The sequence below is a fragment of the Elaeis guineensis genome, chromosome 5 (assembly GCF_000442705.2).
Source record: "Elaeis guineensis isolate ETL-2024a chromosome 5, EG11, whole genome shotgun sequence".
In the NCBI taxonomy this organism is placed as follows: domain Eukaryota; kingdom Viridiplantae; phylum Streptophyta; class Magnoliopsida; order Arecales; family Arecaceae; genus Elaeis; species Elaeis guineensis.
The window spans coordinates 124388956-124407619 of NC_025997.2; the positions used below are offsets into that span (position 1 = coordinate 124388956).

An 18664-nucleotide genomic window follows, 5' to 3' on the forward strand; every position below is an offset into this window, starting at 1 on the left:
TAGTGGAACTTCAAGAGCTTCATATTTGACAACAGGGATTGAGGGAGGGGGTGGGGGCGAGTCACCTGGGATGCACTTCAGTAAGTAGGATTTTAGGAATTTCGGACTTCGCTACTTTGAGGATGAAGGGCTTCAGAGCCATGTGATCAAGTCCTTATATATCGATCCATGGCTAAAAAAAATGAATGGAGGTTTAATTTTTTTTTTTTTTTTTTTATGTACTGAATCGATCGACTGAACCATGCCAGTTTGATTAGTCTAATTCAATACGCTCCAAACTGACTAATTCGTTACGATTTAGCAATCCTTAATTATAACTATTAAAGTTTAACCTGCAATCCTCAGTTTAAACAATACACCCATCTCCGCAGAGGGACGAGCAGCTTACAGGAGTTGGTTTAAAAAATTAGGTGGAAAATTGATAATTCTTTTCGGAACTTTTTGTATGTCTGTCTGTTTATACCTGTTAGTTTCTTTTAGTGAATTAATTTTGAAAGTTCCTCAATTTGGTGAGTAAAGGTAACTAGTCAAAATTTGAAGTACCGGAGAGTTTCTTTTCCTCGTTAACAATCACCTGCTTTTATCCAATTGGTCATCTTTTTCTTAATTCACCTGCTTACTTAAGTATAATCCTTCCATTCTCAATTAGCTATTAATTAACCCCGTCCATCCCGTCCTTTCCATAGCGTTCTTTTCCATTTGTTTGTGATTTTGCCCCTGTTAGCTTATTCCTCAAATCTTGCTATACTATTTCCATAAAAAATCATATGGCTCAAAGTCATCCATCGACAATTACACCATGAATACTATTCTATGATTGCTCAGTTCTCAGTAACATTTTGTTGTCACTGACGCTGCTATTCCTAACCTAACCACCATGGGAATCAGAGGGAGAGACCCACCATTGCATAAGCAACAAAGACAAACTGATTTTTGTGTTAATAGAAATTAGGAGAATCATCACAATCATAGGAGGCCCCACCAAGGGAAAAAATCTTGAGAAATGCAAGAGATGCTGATCTAAATTTGAAAAACTGAGGCATATAAATCCGAAGTATGACAGAATCACCTTACTCAGATAAATCCATTTTCAAGTGTCCTAAACATGGCAATACCCATGCTAATCAGAGCGTAGACATGGATCCTATGAGAAGTAGGGATGTTGTTTATTCTTGGTTGGCTTTTCCTAGACGTTACACTTTTGGGCACCTACCCACTTTATCTCTCCTTCCCTCTGATGATGGACAAAGAAGAGCACTTGTATTAAAAAGTTAAAAGACAAATTTAAGTATTTTGGATCGAAAATTTCAAAAGGAAAGAGTTTGGAGAGATTCTTTCAGAATCCTCTATTTAGGAGCTGGGCAACAACTATAGCATACTCTTGCTTGTAAATGAAGTCAGGTAGTTGAATCATGAGCTGATTGCAACGTTTAATTTCGTTAACTACCAAGCCTTTCCTTTATCTAAATGACCACATTGGCAACCCAACCATTACGACACAAATCTATCCAATCTCCACAGCATCCTAAATTCGAACGCTACATGAATTATCGCATGTACAAGAAAGAGGTGAGGAGATGCAACATTTTGATATTGTGATACACCATGTGAACACCTGGTCAGTTCATTCAACTTAATTAAAACTACCGACATCATGTTTATATGTATGTGTGCATGTATGTATGTATAGATACACACATTTGTATGTATTTATATCGAGCACTCGACACATGTAGTGTCTTTGGAGAATGACATGTTTGAAACTTTGAATCTTGCTGTTGAACATTACATTACTTTGGATTGAATCTAATTAGTCTTAAGTCCTGATCCAACCTAATATTGTTGTATCAGTACCTTCCATACAACCCAAGGCCAGCCCAACCCGTTCTGCACGGCTAATTCTCTTTTCTTAGAATCTCCTCTTCATGGCTTTCTATTTACGTTCGCATTCAAAAATTATCCGGTACACCTCCATTCACTTTCCTTCAATTTTTTTTCCCTTTCTTTTCTCACTTTTATTCGTCGTCCAAACTAGGTTGTTACCGGCGACGAAAAAGGATTGAGGCGTTAAGGCCAAAAGCACAAAGAAATAAAAAACAATCGAGAGAAAATAAAGAAACAACGCGAGTACGAAAAAGAGATAACTGTATATATCTATAGAAGCTGTTTTCGGAGTTGGATCGCCAGAAGAAATCAAGAAGGTAGCGTCTCGATTCTCTCTCTCGTTCTCTCACCAGATCTAGGGTTCGGATTTGCTGGATTCGCTGCTGAGGTTTGGTTTCATTTCGCGTTCTGGAGCTCTTCTTGATTCCTCTTCGCGGTCGAGCTGATTCGATATCGATATCTCCTGGAATGAGGTTGGTTCTGTTCTCTGCTGCAAATTTTTTTGTGATCTTTTCCTTGCTTTGATGCTGGTTTTGGATTGTATTTGGTGTTTGTTTCGGGGTGGGCGGTTTGGGGTATTCGATCTGACGGTCGGGGGTGTGTCCGTGGTCCAGATCGCGAGTGTGAGGGGAGTCTTGGAGTGGAGATGGGGGAGAGCAGGCTGGGGACTGTCGGCGCGCTGAGCCTGTCGGTGGTGTCATCGGTGTCGATTGTGATCTGCAACAAGGCGCTCATCAGCACCCTCGGGTTCACATTCGGTGAGAAAGTGAAAGTTGAGCCAATGAGATTATAGTTTGTTTGGGATTGCTTTTGAGGAATTAATGTTCTAATTGCGTTGATTGGTTGGTTCTTATTTGTCGATATTGTTGTCTTGTCTTCGATCTTTATTGTCTTTGGAGGCTTTATCGTTGCATTCTCTCACTACTGCTGGGATTATCTGGCGGTATGTATTGCAGGATTTTCGTCGTTCGATGTCAACTTTTGTCAGCCAGTAATTTGTTCTACCAAAAAACGGTCAAATCCTAAGTTATAACTGATATCTTGTTGGGTAGCATGCTGACAATGATATTAGTTTCATGGGATTTGTCTTAATTTGCATTAGAACATCATACTAGTCTGTAACCAACATGCATGCTGAAATATGATTGTTCCTACCTTCTAACAAAAGAAGCTTTTAAAAATAGAACATAGACAGTAAAATCTTGGAAATAAGGACGACTATATACGGTTTTAGCTTATTGTCTAGCTGCTTTAGCCTCTGCTTGGACTCCCTATGCCATTTTAAACTATTGCCAACATAAAAGCAGTCATTTCCCTTGCATTTGATCCTGTTCATGCCCCCTAACTAAGAGCTGAACTCTCAAGATAAATTCTGACAAAAGTTTGGAAAGAGTGTTGCTGCTAGTTTTTGGTAGAAGATAATCAACGGAAATATCATCTTATCTTGCAAGGCCAATGACAATAATGTTCACGTTTTGCTGTTTGCTTGTTTGACAGCCCATCTGCTTCATTTTGTAAATGAGTTTGGAATGAACACATAATTATGAGTGATCACACATTCACAGTGTGAAATAGTATTAGCAAGGTGGAGAGTGAGTTCTCCATGGTAAATCTTCGACATTGTTCTGGACTTGGTGTTTCTTCCTTTGAATTTTTCATTTTTATTCCTGAAGCTACCCAAGCCTCTGTATAACTAAAAGCTCTTATAAGGTTCTGTTAAACTTATTAACACTGGATGGTGCATAATTATTTGTATGTGTATCTCGGGACACAACCTGATATGATTCCCTAATCCTAGTGTTTGAAATATAGAGCATTCGTATGAAAGATGCCATGGATCCTCTCTAGATTTTTTGTGTGGATATAATTGAACAAAAAAGGCTAAAAGGGAAAATAATGGTATCCAGGATTCTGGGACTTGTCAAATTAGTTGGTCACTTGGTGCTAATAAGGAAAGAAGACAAAACTAAAGGATTTCTTGTGTATTGAAGGTTTATATTGTAAGAAAATAGTGAAATAGCTGTAGTGTTATGTGGACACGTTAGATTTTGGTTTGCTTGACACATTGAATGCTTGGATGCTGGGGATATTTCATAGCATTCCTTAACGCTTCATTTGGCATCTTCAAATTAGCTTTAAGGCAAGATAGTAATACATGCTAGAAACCAAAAGTCGATTTAAAAATGCCCAAAATCTATGAAGGCAAAGTGATACGGACCTTCACAGAATTTGTGCTTATTATTTGATGTCATTGGCATAATGAGCACAAACCAAAACACAATATAAAAAGTTTACATTAGATGAGAATTGTTTATTGAAGTGACCTTTTTTCCGTATATAATCTAATTCTCCCCTAGGGACAAACCCCTTTGAATCAAAGTGGTCAAATCACCAGCAAAGTGATCCTCCCAATTGTGTTTCTTTGAGATTGTGAGCTGGTGCTTGCAAACCAGTTTCAGTATAATGATCTGCCATATGGATTGGAGCAGGTTCCAAAACTGCTGATAAAATTCTGAAAAATTATTGATATATGTTGGAGGCAGACTTAGTTGTGTCTGAGTCATTCCCTATGATGGAGGCAGATATGCAAGTAGAGGCTTAAATTGCAACCAAAAAAAATAGTAGAGGCTTAAATCTTTTACTTTTATGTTAGTTCAAGATAAACCTTGAATCAAACGACTTAAATTCTTAAACATTGGGAATGCTAGTCCCACGTCCCAAAGAAAAAAGGTAGTGGAGGATTGACATTTGGTTGGTTCGCAAAAGATGTCAAACTATGAAATGGATCTGTACTTGATGAATATTTGCTTCATATTAACATTATTGGTGACTGTAAATAGGAATGCTTGGTGAATTAGGATTCATAGAGCCAGCCCCAAATAGTTGGAGCAAGGCTGGATGGTTATGGGTATCAATATTGTAAATGGCTACCATGACTGCTACAATGACGATTTGCCTTTAAAGTCTGTTCTGTTATCAATGAAGTATTACCCTATCTGCAGAAATGTCAATTGGAGATGCATTGGATGTATCTCTTGGACTAAATTATGTCATTTATGCTTTTACATTCAAAACATTATTCTGAGCCATAACAAGACATAAATGCCTGGTATATTTGAGTATAATTATGTGCTTATTTCCCATCAATGGTTTGCAGCTACTACTTTGACAAGCTGGCATCTTTTGGTCACATTTTGTTCCCTTCATGTGGCACTGTGGATGAAATTATTCGAACACAAACCTTTTGATCCAAGGGCAGTAATGGGCTTTGGAATACTTAATGGAATCTCTATTGGGTTATTAAACTTAAGCCTTGGTTTCAACTCTGTCGGTTTCTATCAGGTGCTTCTCTCTCTTGTTCAGCTTTTATATATTGTAATAATGCTTGTAGAAACATGCCTTGCTCTTAAACATGTCATCCTTTTTTTTAGAATATTATGCTGAATTTATAAGCCTTACAAGTCATTCAGATGATAATCTTGTCATCAAAATTCAAAAGATTGATTGAAAACTTATTTTGGTATCTAGTATTAGTTCTGCACAAAATCAAGCATAATTTGATTATGCTTCATTTTTATAGTTTGATATTGATTTTTTTTTTTTTCTCAGCAATATGGTAGAGACATACGACTACCATCATTTGAACCCTAGATTCCCCAAGGGCTTTCCCATGTGAGAGTAGTGCCAACCAGCTTAGCTAATGGTTGTTGGCATTGCAAATTCGATATTTTCACTGTTTAATCTTATTGCTTATTCATGAAAAAAATGACTTTTCTTCATTGCTTTGTATTTTTTAATTTAATCCATTCAAAAATAACATGGATGGAGTTTATGAGGAAGGATATAGAGAATCTTGGGATAGCATCAGAGGTGGTCCTAGATAGGAATGCTTGATAACTGAGGTTTCATAAAGCCGACTTAGTAGCTGGGAAAAGGTTAGATGATTATGATTATAATAACTTTATATTTTTGCATAGGCTACAATGTTTATGCATTTACTAGAGTATCATGGATATTTTTTGAGGAAGATGTTTTCTTGATTTATTTTGTATTTTGTATAAAAATCCAATATGACCTCTAACATGATTATATTGTTAAAATTATCAACATCCTGCATTATATTGTAAAAAACATGAAAGCAGTCTACCTTCAAACTGCAATACCAATTTTAGTTGCTTGAATTTGATGTTTTTCTTACATACTCCATAAACTCCAGATGACGAAGCTGGCAATAATTCCTTGCACTGTACTATTGGAGACTCTTTTCTTCAGGAAGAGATTCAGGTCAGTTTTTACTACGTTGTTGACACTAAAATTATCAATCTGTTCGTTTGAATTTTCTTTGAATCTGAACAATCTTATTATATATGAAGCACCATGCATTTCCAGCAAAGCCAAAAGCCAAAGATCATTTTTAATATGAACCTTTGTGAAATATTTGCTCTAGGATAGAAATATTCTCAAATTAAACTTTTGTCCCTCAAACAAAGATTCAAAGAGGTGCTTATCCTGTTTAGAGCATTGGTTTTATGATTGGAGATGTAGGGATGGCAATGAGTCAAGTCATGTTGGCATCACATGTGAAAATGTAAAGGCTTAAAACGCATACTTTACCTGGTAAATTGTTGCTTTTTGACCCCTTCCACCTGCAGGTTGCCTTGTTGACCAGCATTTGCCTAATCACTTGGTTACCAACTATCTTATTACCAAGATAATGCAATATATAAGATAAATAAAATTCATACACTGATATTAACTCCATGATGATATTTTCATACTAAGGTTTCAGTCCCAGTTTGGGTTTGTTTCACTAATCAAATGCTTAAAATTATTTATTTATTTGATCATTCATAAATGCTGACTAGTATGTCCAATAAGCACGCCTCTTTTATTAGCTGTCATATCTTGTCAGGTCTTCTTTAGGCTGTGTTGAATGGATATCTTCTCTGTTACAAGGCATTTAGTTGCATCTTCACTAAAACTCTGATGGTGCAATAGTAGTTGCTTGTATTCCTGCCCGCCCGTATGTTTATCTAGTGTTTGGCCATGTGATAGTAAACATGCTGTTAAACTTTTTAGAAACTTTCCTCTTGTGTGATCCTCCAAATCATTTCAAACTTCTATCCATTGCTATTGCCTTATGAACACCAACCTTGCATGTGGTGCATTGATGATACTAGTCCTTGTTGGGTGCTTATGATGTCTAATTTATTATGCCTTCTCTTTATTTGGTGACTAAAATTTTGTAATTCATATCTTGTTGCTTATTGTTTCAGTCGGAGCATCCAGCTTTCACTCCTTGTCCTTCTATTTGGTGTTGGCATTGCTACTGTGACAGACCTACAACTCAATATGCTGGGATCTGTCTTATCTCTACTTGCAATTTTTACAACATGCATTGCACAAATTGTATCCTTCATCAACAACCTTCGATAGAGCTCAAGTTATTTCTTTCACTGTCATGATAAACTGCAGTAAACAAAAATGTTTTTCTAGGGAAAAACTGTTGAATTTTACATTGGAAGAATCTTCTTGAAATAAATGTGTCTTGCTTATATAGATGCTGGAACATTAATGTGCTTCTTCTTTCTCTTAAACTATGTATATAGCAGCTGAAATATGTTTTCTCCAGAAGGCAGCAGATATTACACTGCTGACTTTAATTTTGTGGTCACCAGTTAGTATCTTTTGCATCTCTCCAGCTATGGAGAAGCTGGATTTTGATTGTGAGATATTGCCTCACTTGTAAGTGGTGCTAATAGAATAAATGGCCATTCCAAAGGTTCGAGAAAATTTGACTTTATAATGCCAACAACTTCACTGTGATTGTGTCATCCTAGAGGCTCTTTGAGTGTCTTTGATGGTTCACTCGCTTATATGCAGATGTTTTCCTCCAATGAGGTCTTCATGAGAAGTTGCATTGCTTACATAAGAAAACTAGCAGTGCAAGTACTTTTAGCTGGACCAGTAGGTGAGATTTACCTTGCTTGGTGGTGATTGAATGATAACTTATCTCAGATATTCTGCTTTAGTGCAGTACAAGCATACACTAATGTTGTGAATTCTTATCATGAGAATATGTAATGACACAAGAGTAACTGGTCATGAAAAAATTGCAGTATAAACCTGTAGTAATGGAACTCTAATACTGGAACAAGCTGATTCATCTAGTCATCCACTGTCTGGGCCCTCTACATTTTTGCATCTGAAACATGCCAATATCTTTATCGATTTTTGTTTTTGATCTTAACCAGTCCTTGTCAGATGACAAACACTATTCAGAAGAGATTCAAGGTCTCTTCAACTCAACTCTTGTATCAATCCAGCCCCTACCAAGCATTGACCCTATTCATAATTGGTCCATTTCTTGATGGGCTCCTGACCAACCAGAATGTTTTTGCTTTCAATTACACACCTCAAGTTCTGGTAAATGACCATGTCCTTTAATGTTTTGCTTTATTACATTCTGTTTCTAAGATTTCTTGTAACTGTTTTAAATTTGTTGCAGGTTTTCATTGTACTGTCATGCCTGATATCTGTCTCTGTCAACTTCAGCACATTTCTGGTTATTGGAAAGACATCTCCTGTGACGTATCAAGTCTTGGGTCATCTGAAAACTTGTCTGGTATTGGCATTTGGTTATGTTTTACTTCATGACCCATTTAGCTGGAGAAATATACTTGGAATTCTAATCGCAGTAGTTGGAATGATCCTGTATTCTTACTTCTGCTTGATTGAGAACCAGCAAAAGGCTGCAGAAGCATCTGCTCAGTTACCGCAGGTGCAACTTGTTTTTATTTTTTATTTTTTCATTTGTTGAATCACTTATGAGATACTTGTTAGTTGAACATTTACTTGATCATGTCTCTTTGGAGGCACCTTAGGAACATCTGTCTTATCCTAAAGGCCTTTTTGATAGCATTATAAGTCATGTATCTCGGTTTTGAAATGCTTATATCGTGAATGTTAGTTTTGTGCTTGCTTGTTAAGCACTAGTTTATAGTTATATCATAGTAAAATGCTGTATGTCTATGAAGTCAGTTAGTTTCAAAGGCTAGGTTACAGATTGGAGTGAATTATAATACTCTATTCATGATTGGAAAGGTGATGTTTCAATTTTGCTTTATATGGTAAACCAATCCCACATAGATGGGACTGGACTTATTGTTGTGTTCAAGGTTTCAAATAGTAAATTGAAATGGTTAGTCAACTAAAGTCACAAAATTATGAAGATCAGAGAAAAATCTCCTTGGCACAAAAGAGCATCAATGAACTTCTGCCAAAATTTAATAAGCATTTGTAGACATGGAAACCATTTGAAATGAGTACAATAACAATAACAATATTTTGGGTCTGTGAGATTGATATTGATGCATTGACCAGAGAAGAGGAAACTTATGAGCTGGTTAAATGTAGTCTAAGATTGAGATAGGTAACAAAAAGCATCTTGGAGACATTATCCTTTAAAAAAATTTTCTGCACATGTAACTTCGTGTGGTCATCTATATTGACAAGAGGATGTTTACTGTCTACCGAGCCCCTTGAGCACCAGGCGAAGAATAAAGAAGAAAGAGTGCAAAAAGGGAGGAGAATAACGAGTCTGGTACTTTTGGTATCTTTCAAGTATCATTCATTTCTTGGATTTGTACAATATGAGAGGACAATCTTGCCAAGTCTTGACAATTTTTTGTTTAGAATAATTAAGGTTGCAAGCCTTTTGACTAAAATGGAGTTTATTTTGAACCTTCTTTAGTCGTGTTTGTCTGGCATTTATATTTACTATTGCAAAAGTTTCCAGTTATGATTTCTTGTTATGATCCAGTGCTCTCTATCAAAGTTGGCACAATTATATGACTGTTGCTTATTCATTCTCTCTGTTTTTGAGTTATTATATACTGAAAAGGGGTATTTAGTTTGTCTGTTACTATTTCTATTGGAAAGACATGAGTCTGCCTGTGCATGAATGACGGATATGTTCTCTTATTTTAATGTTAAAAAACAAGGCTCTTACAGGAATCCCATGAAAGAAATTATGCAGAAGGCAGCCTTGTCCACTTTCCACCTATAACTCGCATCTGTAACACACACAGTTTAATTCTTACTCGGGGGGAGAGAGAGAGAGACCAGAAGCAGTTTATTTGTCAAAAGAAAACAATAAGTTAGATGCAAATTAAACACACTCAGTTTTCACACACGTACACGCATGCAGAGAGAGTGACAGCGGGAGAGAAGCAAGAGAATGGAACCTCCCGACAATTGATCAAAAGAGAGAAATAAATCAATACAGATCACAACCACACATACTCCCTCATTTTCATCTCATTCACCCCACAAACTCTTTAAATAGATCTTATTGTTCCTGATTGTGATTCACTAATAGTCATATCAATCTGCTCTTTTTTTCTTGTCTATTTGGCAAATGATGCCAGGTGAAGGAAACTGAGTCCGATCCTCTACTCAACGTGGAAAATGGAACCAGTATTGCTGATGGTGGAGTCGTCCTCAAAGCCCCAGTATGGAGCTCAAACAAGGATTTGGAAGCATGAACTCTTTGATCATACCTGCAAGTTAATTTTTTATTGAAGGCCAGGATGCTGAAGGTGGTTGGAGGAAGGACCTCTGTCTATGAATTACAAGTCTTGAGAACTTGGTAGAGCTGGATGACATATCTTTGTTTCCCGTAGAATTTTTTGTTATTTTGTGAATTAATTGTGCGGAGTATTGATTCTTGTTAGAGGTATATGTTCTTGTGGTCTACTTATATCCAAATTTGCTGTCGCACAGATATAGAGAGCCTCTTGATGGAAGCCTCATATGTTCTTATTTGAAAACTGAGTTTTTTAATATTTGAACATTAATCAATTGTAATGTACAGAAGGAAGCACGTCATTCAAGCATGCATTATATTTCCAAAAATACATTATCTCCGAATTAGAATAATGCTGTGTATTTCAAATGTCGTCAATAGATTTGTGAAATGTCGACCTCTTCTCCTTTAGGTAACGCTTGCTTAGATCTCTTATTGTCATGCATATATTCCTAATAATAATGTAAATTAGATCATGATCATAAGTTCGTGGTGCTTGGGGGGAACAAGTGTCAAATCTCAGTAGACTTTTGGATAAATGGTTGAGTATCATGAATAAAAAATGCAAAATTATTTTGTCTTTCTATAATTATACATATTTAATTATTTAAAGAAGTTCAGAGGAGGCAGCATGAAGATCAACGACACCGGCCTCTGGCTACCTGCTAGAGATCCAAGGTTCGGTTACCTGCATGAACGATCTTTCAAAGAAGAAAGCATAACTTGAAAATCCTTGCTGTAGTTCTTTGCTCCAACCAAAAGTGTACCCACAAAAAGCTTCACTATTTTAGCTTGTGGTGTTCCAATCATAATGTGAATCACTTGTGGTATGACAAATTGTGTTACATTAGATCTTTGCTCCTACATGTGTTTTCCACCAAACAAATAAATGGATCTACTCTAAGTAAAGACTTTCTTGATGCAAAAGAGTGACATAGATGATATCAGAGCCACTGAAGGGCTCTTGCTAGTGGTGCCTCATTACTCACTAGACAAGTTCCATGTGAAGTTAATCCTACTGAAAAATTGAAGGTGTCTATAAGACTTCATGAAGACAGAATTTATATTAGCACCGTATAAGTAAACGCAAAAATCAAGATCAAGAAACCATATTGGTACCTGAATAGTGCTTTGCACATGCAATTCACATGGTAGGATATACAAAATTGATAAAATTTTAATGATAGAAATGTTTAGGAAAGTAAGAAGGTTGTAATTTTTCTACCAGTGATGAGATAGAGATAGAAGCAGGATGATGGTTCTTGCATGTTGCACGCATTTCTTTAATTTTCTGATTTCAATAAGTAGATTTATCATGTGTCACATTTATTTATCTATTTTATATAAACTGCATTACAATTTTATTGAAGGCATTGTCAGTTCTATCTTTTCAATCAGAAAATTATAGCTACAGAGAATATCTTGAATGCAGAGAAAAGTTTGATCATAAGAGCTTCTCTTGTCGCAGAAGTAGAGAAAGGCAAACAAAACTAACGGCTACTAATTTCACCAACTCCATTGGAATGCCCTCAACATTCGTGTCCTTCCGCCGTACGATCAGCTCGCTCAAAACCCCCAGCCGCGGCATCGATTACACGATCTCAAAGTAATTGGTTGGACGGCTAAGATGGCCCTCTCTACATAACGGTTGCCTATAAATAGTCGCTCACAGCCCTTCGGTTCGTCACCTCCCAAAACCAAAACCCTAGAGAAAAAGCGAGCGGGGAAAAAGCCGTCCGCATCTGAGGTTAGGGTTTCGAGAGGAGCAAGCGTTCGGTGGCGATGTTAAGAACCCTACCCCTGCTCATCCTTTCCTTTTCTCCACCTTCTACTCTCGTTGGATCTGATTCCGTTGGCTTGTTCTGCAGACCTTCAAGCGTAGGAATGGTGGCCGCAACAAGCACGGCCGCGGCCATGTCAACTTCATCCGCTGCTCCAACTGTGGGAAATGCTGCCCTAAGGTCAGATCTTGTTCCCTTTTTTTTTATTCTTTTTATTCTATTTCGATTGTTTTAAACCCTATATTGCTCGATCCTTGGAGATTTGGAAAGAAGGTTCAATTTTGACGTTGATCTTGATCTCATATTATGTTCTTTTTAACTTTAAAACTGAAAAAGATCATCTTTGTCTTGTTTGATCCCAAATATCTTATACTTTGTTTTGTTATAGACTATATTGGCACCCTAGGTCTCATTCTTTGTTGTGTTCTATGAAAGGATAAGGCCATCAAGAGGTTTCTTGTGAGGAACATTGTGGAGCAAGCTGCAGTGAGAGATGTGCAAGAGGCCTGTGTTTATGATGGTATTTTTTCCTTTCTTTGTTGAACTTTTGGTCGTTATGCTCGTTATTTGTGTTGTTCCTTCAGTTTCTGATGAAAATTTTGTTTTTTCTACTAGGGTATACTCTTCCGAAGCTCTACGCGAAGATGCAGTACTGCGTTTCCTGTGCAATCCACTCTCATGTGGTCAGAGTCAGGTCTCGCGAGGCCAGGAGGAACCGTGAGCCTCCGCAGCGCTTCAGACGCAGGGTACCATTTCTATATCTTGAAGTCTTTTATTCTGGGAGTATTTTATTGTGTGGCTGCTAGTGGTTAGCGTTTGATATAGTTCATTGGTTCCTTAGGAGTATCGTCTCTCATTGCAAGAAAGAAATGCATTAATTTTTGATGGAGGAGGTATTGTGAATTGAAATGCCCGCGTTAGCTTTTTTATTTTTTAGTGATGAATGGCACACTCTGCAGCTCATCTAGTGCTTAAGTTATGGAGAAGAGTTTATGGTTCTGTGACTTCTGTTGGTTTTTGTTTTGCCTGAAATCCTAGTTTGCATTACTTTCTCCTGCAACGCTCATTTGTTCCAAACCATACTTGTATGGTTTTGGTTGTAGTTCATTTTTTTTGAGGTAAATAGCTGATTAGGTTTTTGAAAGTAAAAACTTGAGTTCGCATGTCAAATCTTTCAAAAAATCCATGATAGCTAGGGAGCATTTTGATTAAACTGCTTCCACTCTATCTGAAATTATATACATGATTGGTATATTTGTTTGTTGTTAAATTGAAATAATGTTCCACATTGAGGAACACATACATGCAATTTCATTTCTTGAAAGCAGAGTTTATGTAGCATTTTTTTTTCGGTGCCAAATAATTTTAGAACCCCCGCTTTTGCGAGGCGTTGCGTTCATTGGGAATTCTTTTTACAATGGATGCGTCAACAAAAGCGTAAAGCAACACGTTTTTAGTGGTGCAATGCAGGACTTCAAACTTGACAGCTAATTTTTTTCAGTTGTTGAGGTCCTGCTTGCGTTCATTTATTCTGTTGCTAGAATTCACATATTTTAAAAGTGATCTTTTTCTACGTTCCTTCTAATTATTACAGTTGATAGCAAGTACATGGAACTATCTTTTCTGGAAGGATTTGATTGTTTTTGCAGTCCTGAATGTTGTTTCAATATTCAGTCAGGCATCTATAAATGACAACAGTTAACCCCATTTTCTAACATTTGTATGCCCAGGCATCATTGTAGACTGTTAGAGCAGCTTCTAAAATGTGTTAGCTTGTTTGGGGCTATATTAGTTTCTAATGATGTGGGACTGGACGTCTGCCCCACTGGTTGTTATTTATACCTTTGGGATGAACCGGTCCCTAATATGCAATCACCATCGCTTCACTTTGTCAGCTAATGCAGTTCAAATTTTAGCTGATCATTAAGGATGGCACATTAAAATTATAGTAATTCTGATGGGCAAGTACAGCCTCGTTCTACAAGTTATACCACTCGTGAGGAGGCACGTATGTGCTAGTCTAATCCTTTAAGGGTACCAACTTTAGATCATTCCAGCTTTAAAAATCCTAGTATAAATGCTTTTTTGTAACTCAAATATTTTTATATAGTTCCTGTGTTTTCGTTACTTGTGGTGTGCAGTTCATGTTTGATATGTAAGTGTGAAGTGAAATGAAAAATAGAGTAACCGGAAGATTCCATATTATTATGTCATAAAATTTGAGCTTAATAATTGAAAAGAAAAATTTAAAAGGAAGTCTATGAAAAGGAAAAAGGTTTGCAGCACCACTCCACTTCCCAATCACAGCACCAGCGCATGGTGATTGGTGGGCTGATACACTGGGCCAGTCTGTCATCCATGTGACCCCTGCTTACCACACCGGTCCAACCGCGGGACTCGTATTGTGGAAAATGGCATGGTGTTGGGGAGCAGCACTTCCATGGAAATGGATGAATTGAATAGGAAATTCTGAGAGAGATAATGTGAATAAATGAAAAATTATGAACTAATGGTATAGTTGTGAATGTATTGCTTGGGATTTGGGATCAGTTAAAGATGGACATGAAGGAAGCTTGAAAGAATCGTGTGTTTTTTCTCCAAAACTATCTATACTGGTAACTGTTATGTGGTAAAACTGTCCATGAACCAAATGGTTTGCATCCAAGGGTAATTTTGGCCGGCTAAAATGATTAAATATGCTCATTTTGAAATACTTAGGTTGTGTTTGGTAGTTGGCAATCTATACAGATTGCTGGCAATTTAAAGTGGATCCACTAGATTATTATGTTTGGTATGCTTTTTGGGTGGCAATCTAGATTGCCTTGAAAAGAGGTGGCTATCCAAATTATCACTTGTTTGATAATGTTGTAAAAGAATTTTTGTATAAAATTATTTCTAAAAAAAAAAATCACACAAGATCTACCCCTCCATCCCCTCCTTTAATGGCTCTCACCCTCTTCTTCTCCGAACTTTTTCGTGCCCTCACCGCCCTTGACCGCCTTTCTTCTGCTCGTGCCCTCATCATCTATGGCCACGGTCTCCACTTCTACACTGGCATCGACTTCTCCTCCCTCGCCTCCATCACTGCCGCCCTCTCCTTTGAGGACCTAGCTGCCGTCTTCTCTTGCCATGCATATTTTGGAAATTTTAATATAAATTTAAAAAATTAAATTAAATTCTTTCCCAATAATTTAAAATTTCATAAAATTTTATGGGGGTATTTTGAAATTTTGATTTTAGATTATTGATAATTTGATTGTGATACCAAACATGTCAATATTATTTGTATGTACCAAACTGGCAATTTAATGGTGGCAATCTATCTTGAAGGCAATTTACGTTACTTTCTAGGATTATCTTGGCAATGTATCAAACGCAACCTAAAGATAATTGGATATGTAGATTTGTAAACTTTGATGATTGCTTTGATGCATTGATGGTCGCTTCGGTGAGCTTTTAGAGTTTTTCTCCATGAGACATGAGTGGACCTATTCTGTTTTTGTTCTTATGTTGAGATTAGGGCAGATCAGGGCAGTTCATACATGATAATAATTCTAATGCGGTCCTTGAATTAGCACTTGACAAAAATTTGTATATGTATGTTATTCTTCAGGATGATATAGCTCGGCCTGGGCAAGGTCCTCGTCCCGCTGGAGCTGCTAATTTGGGTCGCCGATGATGTTTTGAAGTGCCTGGCTATCAAAGGAGTGTTCTCTTTGAACAATCTCTTTTCAGTAGGAGATTGTGAACTTAATGTAGAAATTAGAAATTAACTCAATTTTTGATGTGTTTTACGTGATTTTGATTTTCTTTTTTGATCAAATTTTGAGTCTCTACCATCTGTGACTTGTTTGGATGCCTTATCCTATATGACTTTGTCTTGAGCCAGATCCAATTCTTGTTGGTAAGTACAGGACCTGCCTTCAAATGGGTGCTGGATTTTCTGTAGCATGTGTGGTGTTCTTCATCCTTCTCAATTTGTTTTTTTTTTTTTTTTTTGGTAGAAGCAATTTGGTTTAATGTGCAGCTGTCATGTTCAAATCAAATTCGGGGATGGAAGATCATGGCTCCACGACAGAATAGAAAAAATGACTCCATTGTGTTTCTGGCACGGGGGATTTCTTCTCGTCCTTTGAAACCTCCCCCCCTTTACGGTATGGTTGGCATCGAACTCTCGGATGCATGGTACTCCTGCGAGGGTCTGCAGGGGGATGGTTGGTTCTCACAAAGGTGCAAGAATTAGTGGCTCCTAGCTGTGTTTTCTTAAGGTCAAATGGTGTAAAATATGATGACCTCGATCCATGGTAGTGCTCCCTCTTTTGGGTACATATGAAAGTACTTAGTCTAACCAGGATCTTAAATGAGAAAAGCATACAATGACTCCAAATAATCCACGAGTTCTTTTTTTTTTTTTTCTTTTGGTTTTCGGGTAGAAATCCACGAGTTCTTGAATGTGCCTGTCTCTTGTTGCCCACCTTCGCATTGGAATTCTGGAATGCCACAAACAATGCTGGTTTCAACTTTCAATGGTTTTGTGTGAATTGCCCTTAAGCAGCGGGAAGGACGTGATGACCAATTCTTGTTTCTTTTGTCTCTCTTGTATCTAGAACTCACGGGTTTCGAACAATGTCAGCGGAAGTAGACCTTTCATGATCGCAAGGATCAGATTGTCCTACTCATGGCAGCAAGGACCGCATTGGAGACTTTGGTAAAAATAAAATAAAATGAGAAAAAGGACAACATTGGAAACTAGGAGGGTTCGAGTTAGGTCGTGGGTCGGAGGCAAAAGGGGATGCAAGCAATAACGGGGCACTGAATTAGCTAGCTAACCTGTGAAGGGTTAGCCTTTCTCTTGCTGAGCCCGCTTCGTGCGCACCAAAGATCTCTTTGCCGTGTGCTACGCAACGATTGGTGTAACGTACAAGATTCTGCATTTGATACTGCTCGCTTGGCTAGTTTATTTATTTATTTATATTTTACCAAAAAACTAAACTAGCCAAGCGAGCTGTATTAAATGCAGGGAAATTTCAGCAAATTTCTACTGTGCTTTTTTTTTTTAAAGTAAACTGTATTACTGCTTTCATTTTTTCTACGTCCAAAAATATTAACAGTATTTTCTGAGCTATATACACAACTGCATAACAAAATCAAGATCCAAATCAAATACATCCAAATACCTATATCCAGATATATGAAAAAATTTTAAAAAATAATAAATAAAAGAGAACAAAGATTGAAAGCGCATGCTCCGGATGAACAAAGACTGAACCTCAGCTGAACGCATAGTATGAAAAATCTACCAGATATTTCTGAACAGTTAAAAATATCAAGCAATTTCCATAAGCAAATGAGGAGTAACAAGCTATAAATGCATCATCTAGGAACCTGTAATTAGGTAAATTGACACCATATATGGGATTCAAGCAAGGAAAACAAGACCTCAGCATGGTGTAAACTCCAAAGCTGGCACTGAAGCACTTAGTCCTCACAGCTATCAAACCATTTAACAAATGACTTCAGAATCTGTATAAAGTTGGGATAAAAATAGAAAGCATGTATCGCAGTATCGTGGCCCAAACAAAGTTTGATTTCGCAGGCTGCAATCAAAATCAGAATCAGAAAATATAACACCTTCAAACATCTGGGCTTACGACAGAGAAAATACAAACTAAATAGAGAACATAGACTGCACTGAACTATTAACAATAGCATATGATCAAAAACCCATATAATCTGAATGAAATATGGAACTGTTAACCGCATCATCAGCAAGTAGATGCACCCATATAACCAGCATAATAGAATCTTTTTACTGCACAAAGTCAGGGTGTGTTGCGGCCAATCCCCTCGTCGTCTGGTCGCCGGGAATGAGCGTCTGCAAAAGAAAGTCCACACTGACCGGAGGGGGCTCCGGCGGGGACCCTCCGACGGTCAAGTCAGAGAGGAGACTGGGCAATAGTGAAAAGAAAACAAGGAGCTCAACGAGAGGGGGATCGAGAGAGAGAGGGAGCAAGCCTGAGAGTTTTCGAAAAAGATCCCTAGCACTGTTGCCTTCCCCGATATATATAGTGGAGCGTGGTATGGCGTCGTCATTAATGGCGCGGACAATTGAAGAATTGTCAACTCACTGGAGACTGTCAGAGTCACCGTAAATATGTCAAATCGCCGTGGGGCTGTCAAATCGCTAGGGTTGACCCATACCCTAGGTGGGATAATGCCCCTAGACGACAGTGCCGCATGTTGTTGTCAGGACTGACAGTCTCTGGCAGTAGTACGACGATTGGAGGAACCGACCGACCCTTGGTCGGCGGCCAGCTGAGGGGCGTCGTGTGGAAATTTGGGCCCCTCCGACAATCGGTTGGGAGAGCGGAAAAGGTCCGCCCGACCGACGTATCCTCGGTCGGTCGATAGC

The 18664-nt window shown here is 37.7% G+C and overlaps 2 protein-coding genes and 1 non-coding gene across 5 annotated transcripts; all 3 read left to right on the plus strand.

Annotated features, from left to right (window-relative positions):
- Positions 1–1866: 1866 nt before the first annotated feature.
- Positions 1867–10807, plus strand: LOC105045966 (UDP-xylose transporter 3). Of its 3 annotated transcripts, XM_029264750.2 has the most exons (9): positions 1867–1963; positions 2036–2357; positions 2499–2642; positions 5042–5226; positions 6101–6168; positions 7161–7293; positions 8149–8310; positions 8393–8665; positions 10314–10807. In XM_029264750.2, the coding sequence occupies exons 3-9, from the start codon at positions 2531–2533 to the stop codon at positions 10428–10430; spliced, it is 1050 nt and encodes a 349-aa protein (XP_029120583.1). In that variant the 5' UTR covers positions 1867–1963; positions 2036–2357; positions 2499–2530; the 3' UTR covers positions 10431–10807. The 3 variants fall into 3 exon arrangements, with proteins under 3 accessions (XP_029120583.1, XP_073114515.1, XP_010922728.1); XM_010924426.4 differs by lacking the exon at positions 1867–1963 and having other exon boundaries at positions 1980–2357; XM_073258414.1 differs by lacking the exons at positions 1867–1963; positions 2499–2642 and having other exon boundaries at positions 1978–2357.
- Positions 10808–12109: 1302 nt separating this feature from the next.
- LOC105045965 (small ribosomal subunit protein eS26) lies at positions 12110–16203 on the plus strand. The gene is made up of 5 exons (XM_073258415.1): positions 12110–12255; positions 12339–12432; positions 12688–12772; positions 12868–12998; positions 15866–16203. Coding segments are annotated over exons 1-5 (378 nt in total). The 5' UTR covers positions 12110–12253; the 3' UTR covers positions 15932–16203.
- LOC114914282 (small nucleolar RNA snoR99) lies at positions 14091–14192 on the plus strand. The gene has a single exon (XR_003801067.1). It is a non-coding gene; the product is annotated as a small nucleolar RNA snoR99 (small nucleolar RNA).
- Positions 16204–18664: the final 2461 nt, after the last annotated feature.

What these genes read in the sequence shown, in the direction of transcription:
- LOC105045966 (XM_029264750.2), top strand. Translation starts at nt 2,531, where the DNA reads ATGGGGGAGAGCAGGCTGGGGACTGTCGGCGCGCTGAGCCTGTCGGTG. An exon ending in ACTCTGTCGGTTTCTATCAG is followed by an intron (nt 5,227 to 6,100) that starts GTGCTTCTCTCT and finishes CATAAACTCCAG; the next exon opens with ATGACGAAGCTGGCAATAAT. An exon ending in CATCTGCTCAGTTACCGCAG is followed by an intron (nt 8,666 to 10,313) that starts GTGCAACTTGTT and finishes AAATGATGCCAG; the next exon opens with GTGAAGGAAACTGAGTCCGA.
- LOC105045965 (XM_073258415.1), top strand. An exon ending in AGAGGCCTGTGTTTATGATG is followed by an intron (nt 12,773 to 12,867) that starts GTATTTTTTCCT and finishes TTTTTCTACTAG; the next exon opens with GGTATACTCTTCCGAAGCTC. An exon ending in CGCAGCGCTTCAGACGCAGG is followed by an intron (nt 12,999 to 15,865) that starts GTACCATTTCTA and finishes GTTATTCTTCAG; the next exon opens with GATGATATAGCTCGGCCTGG.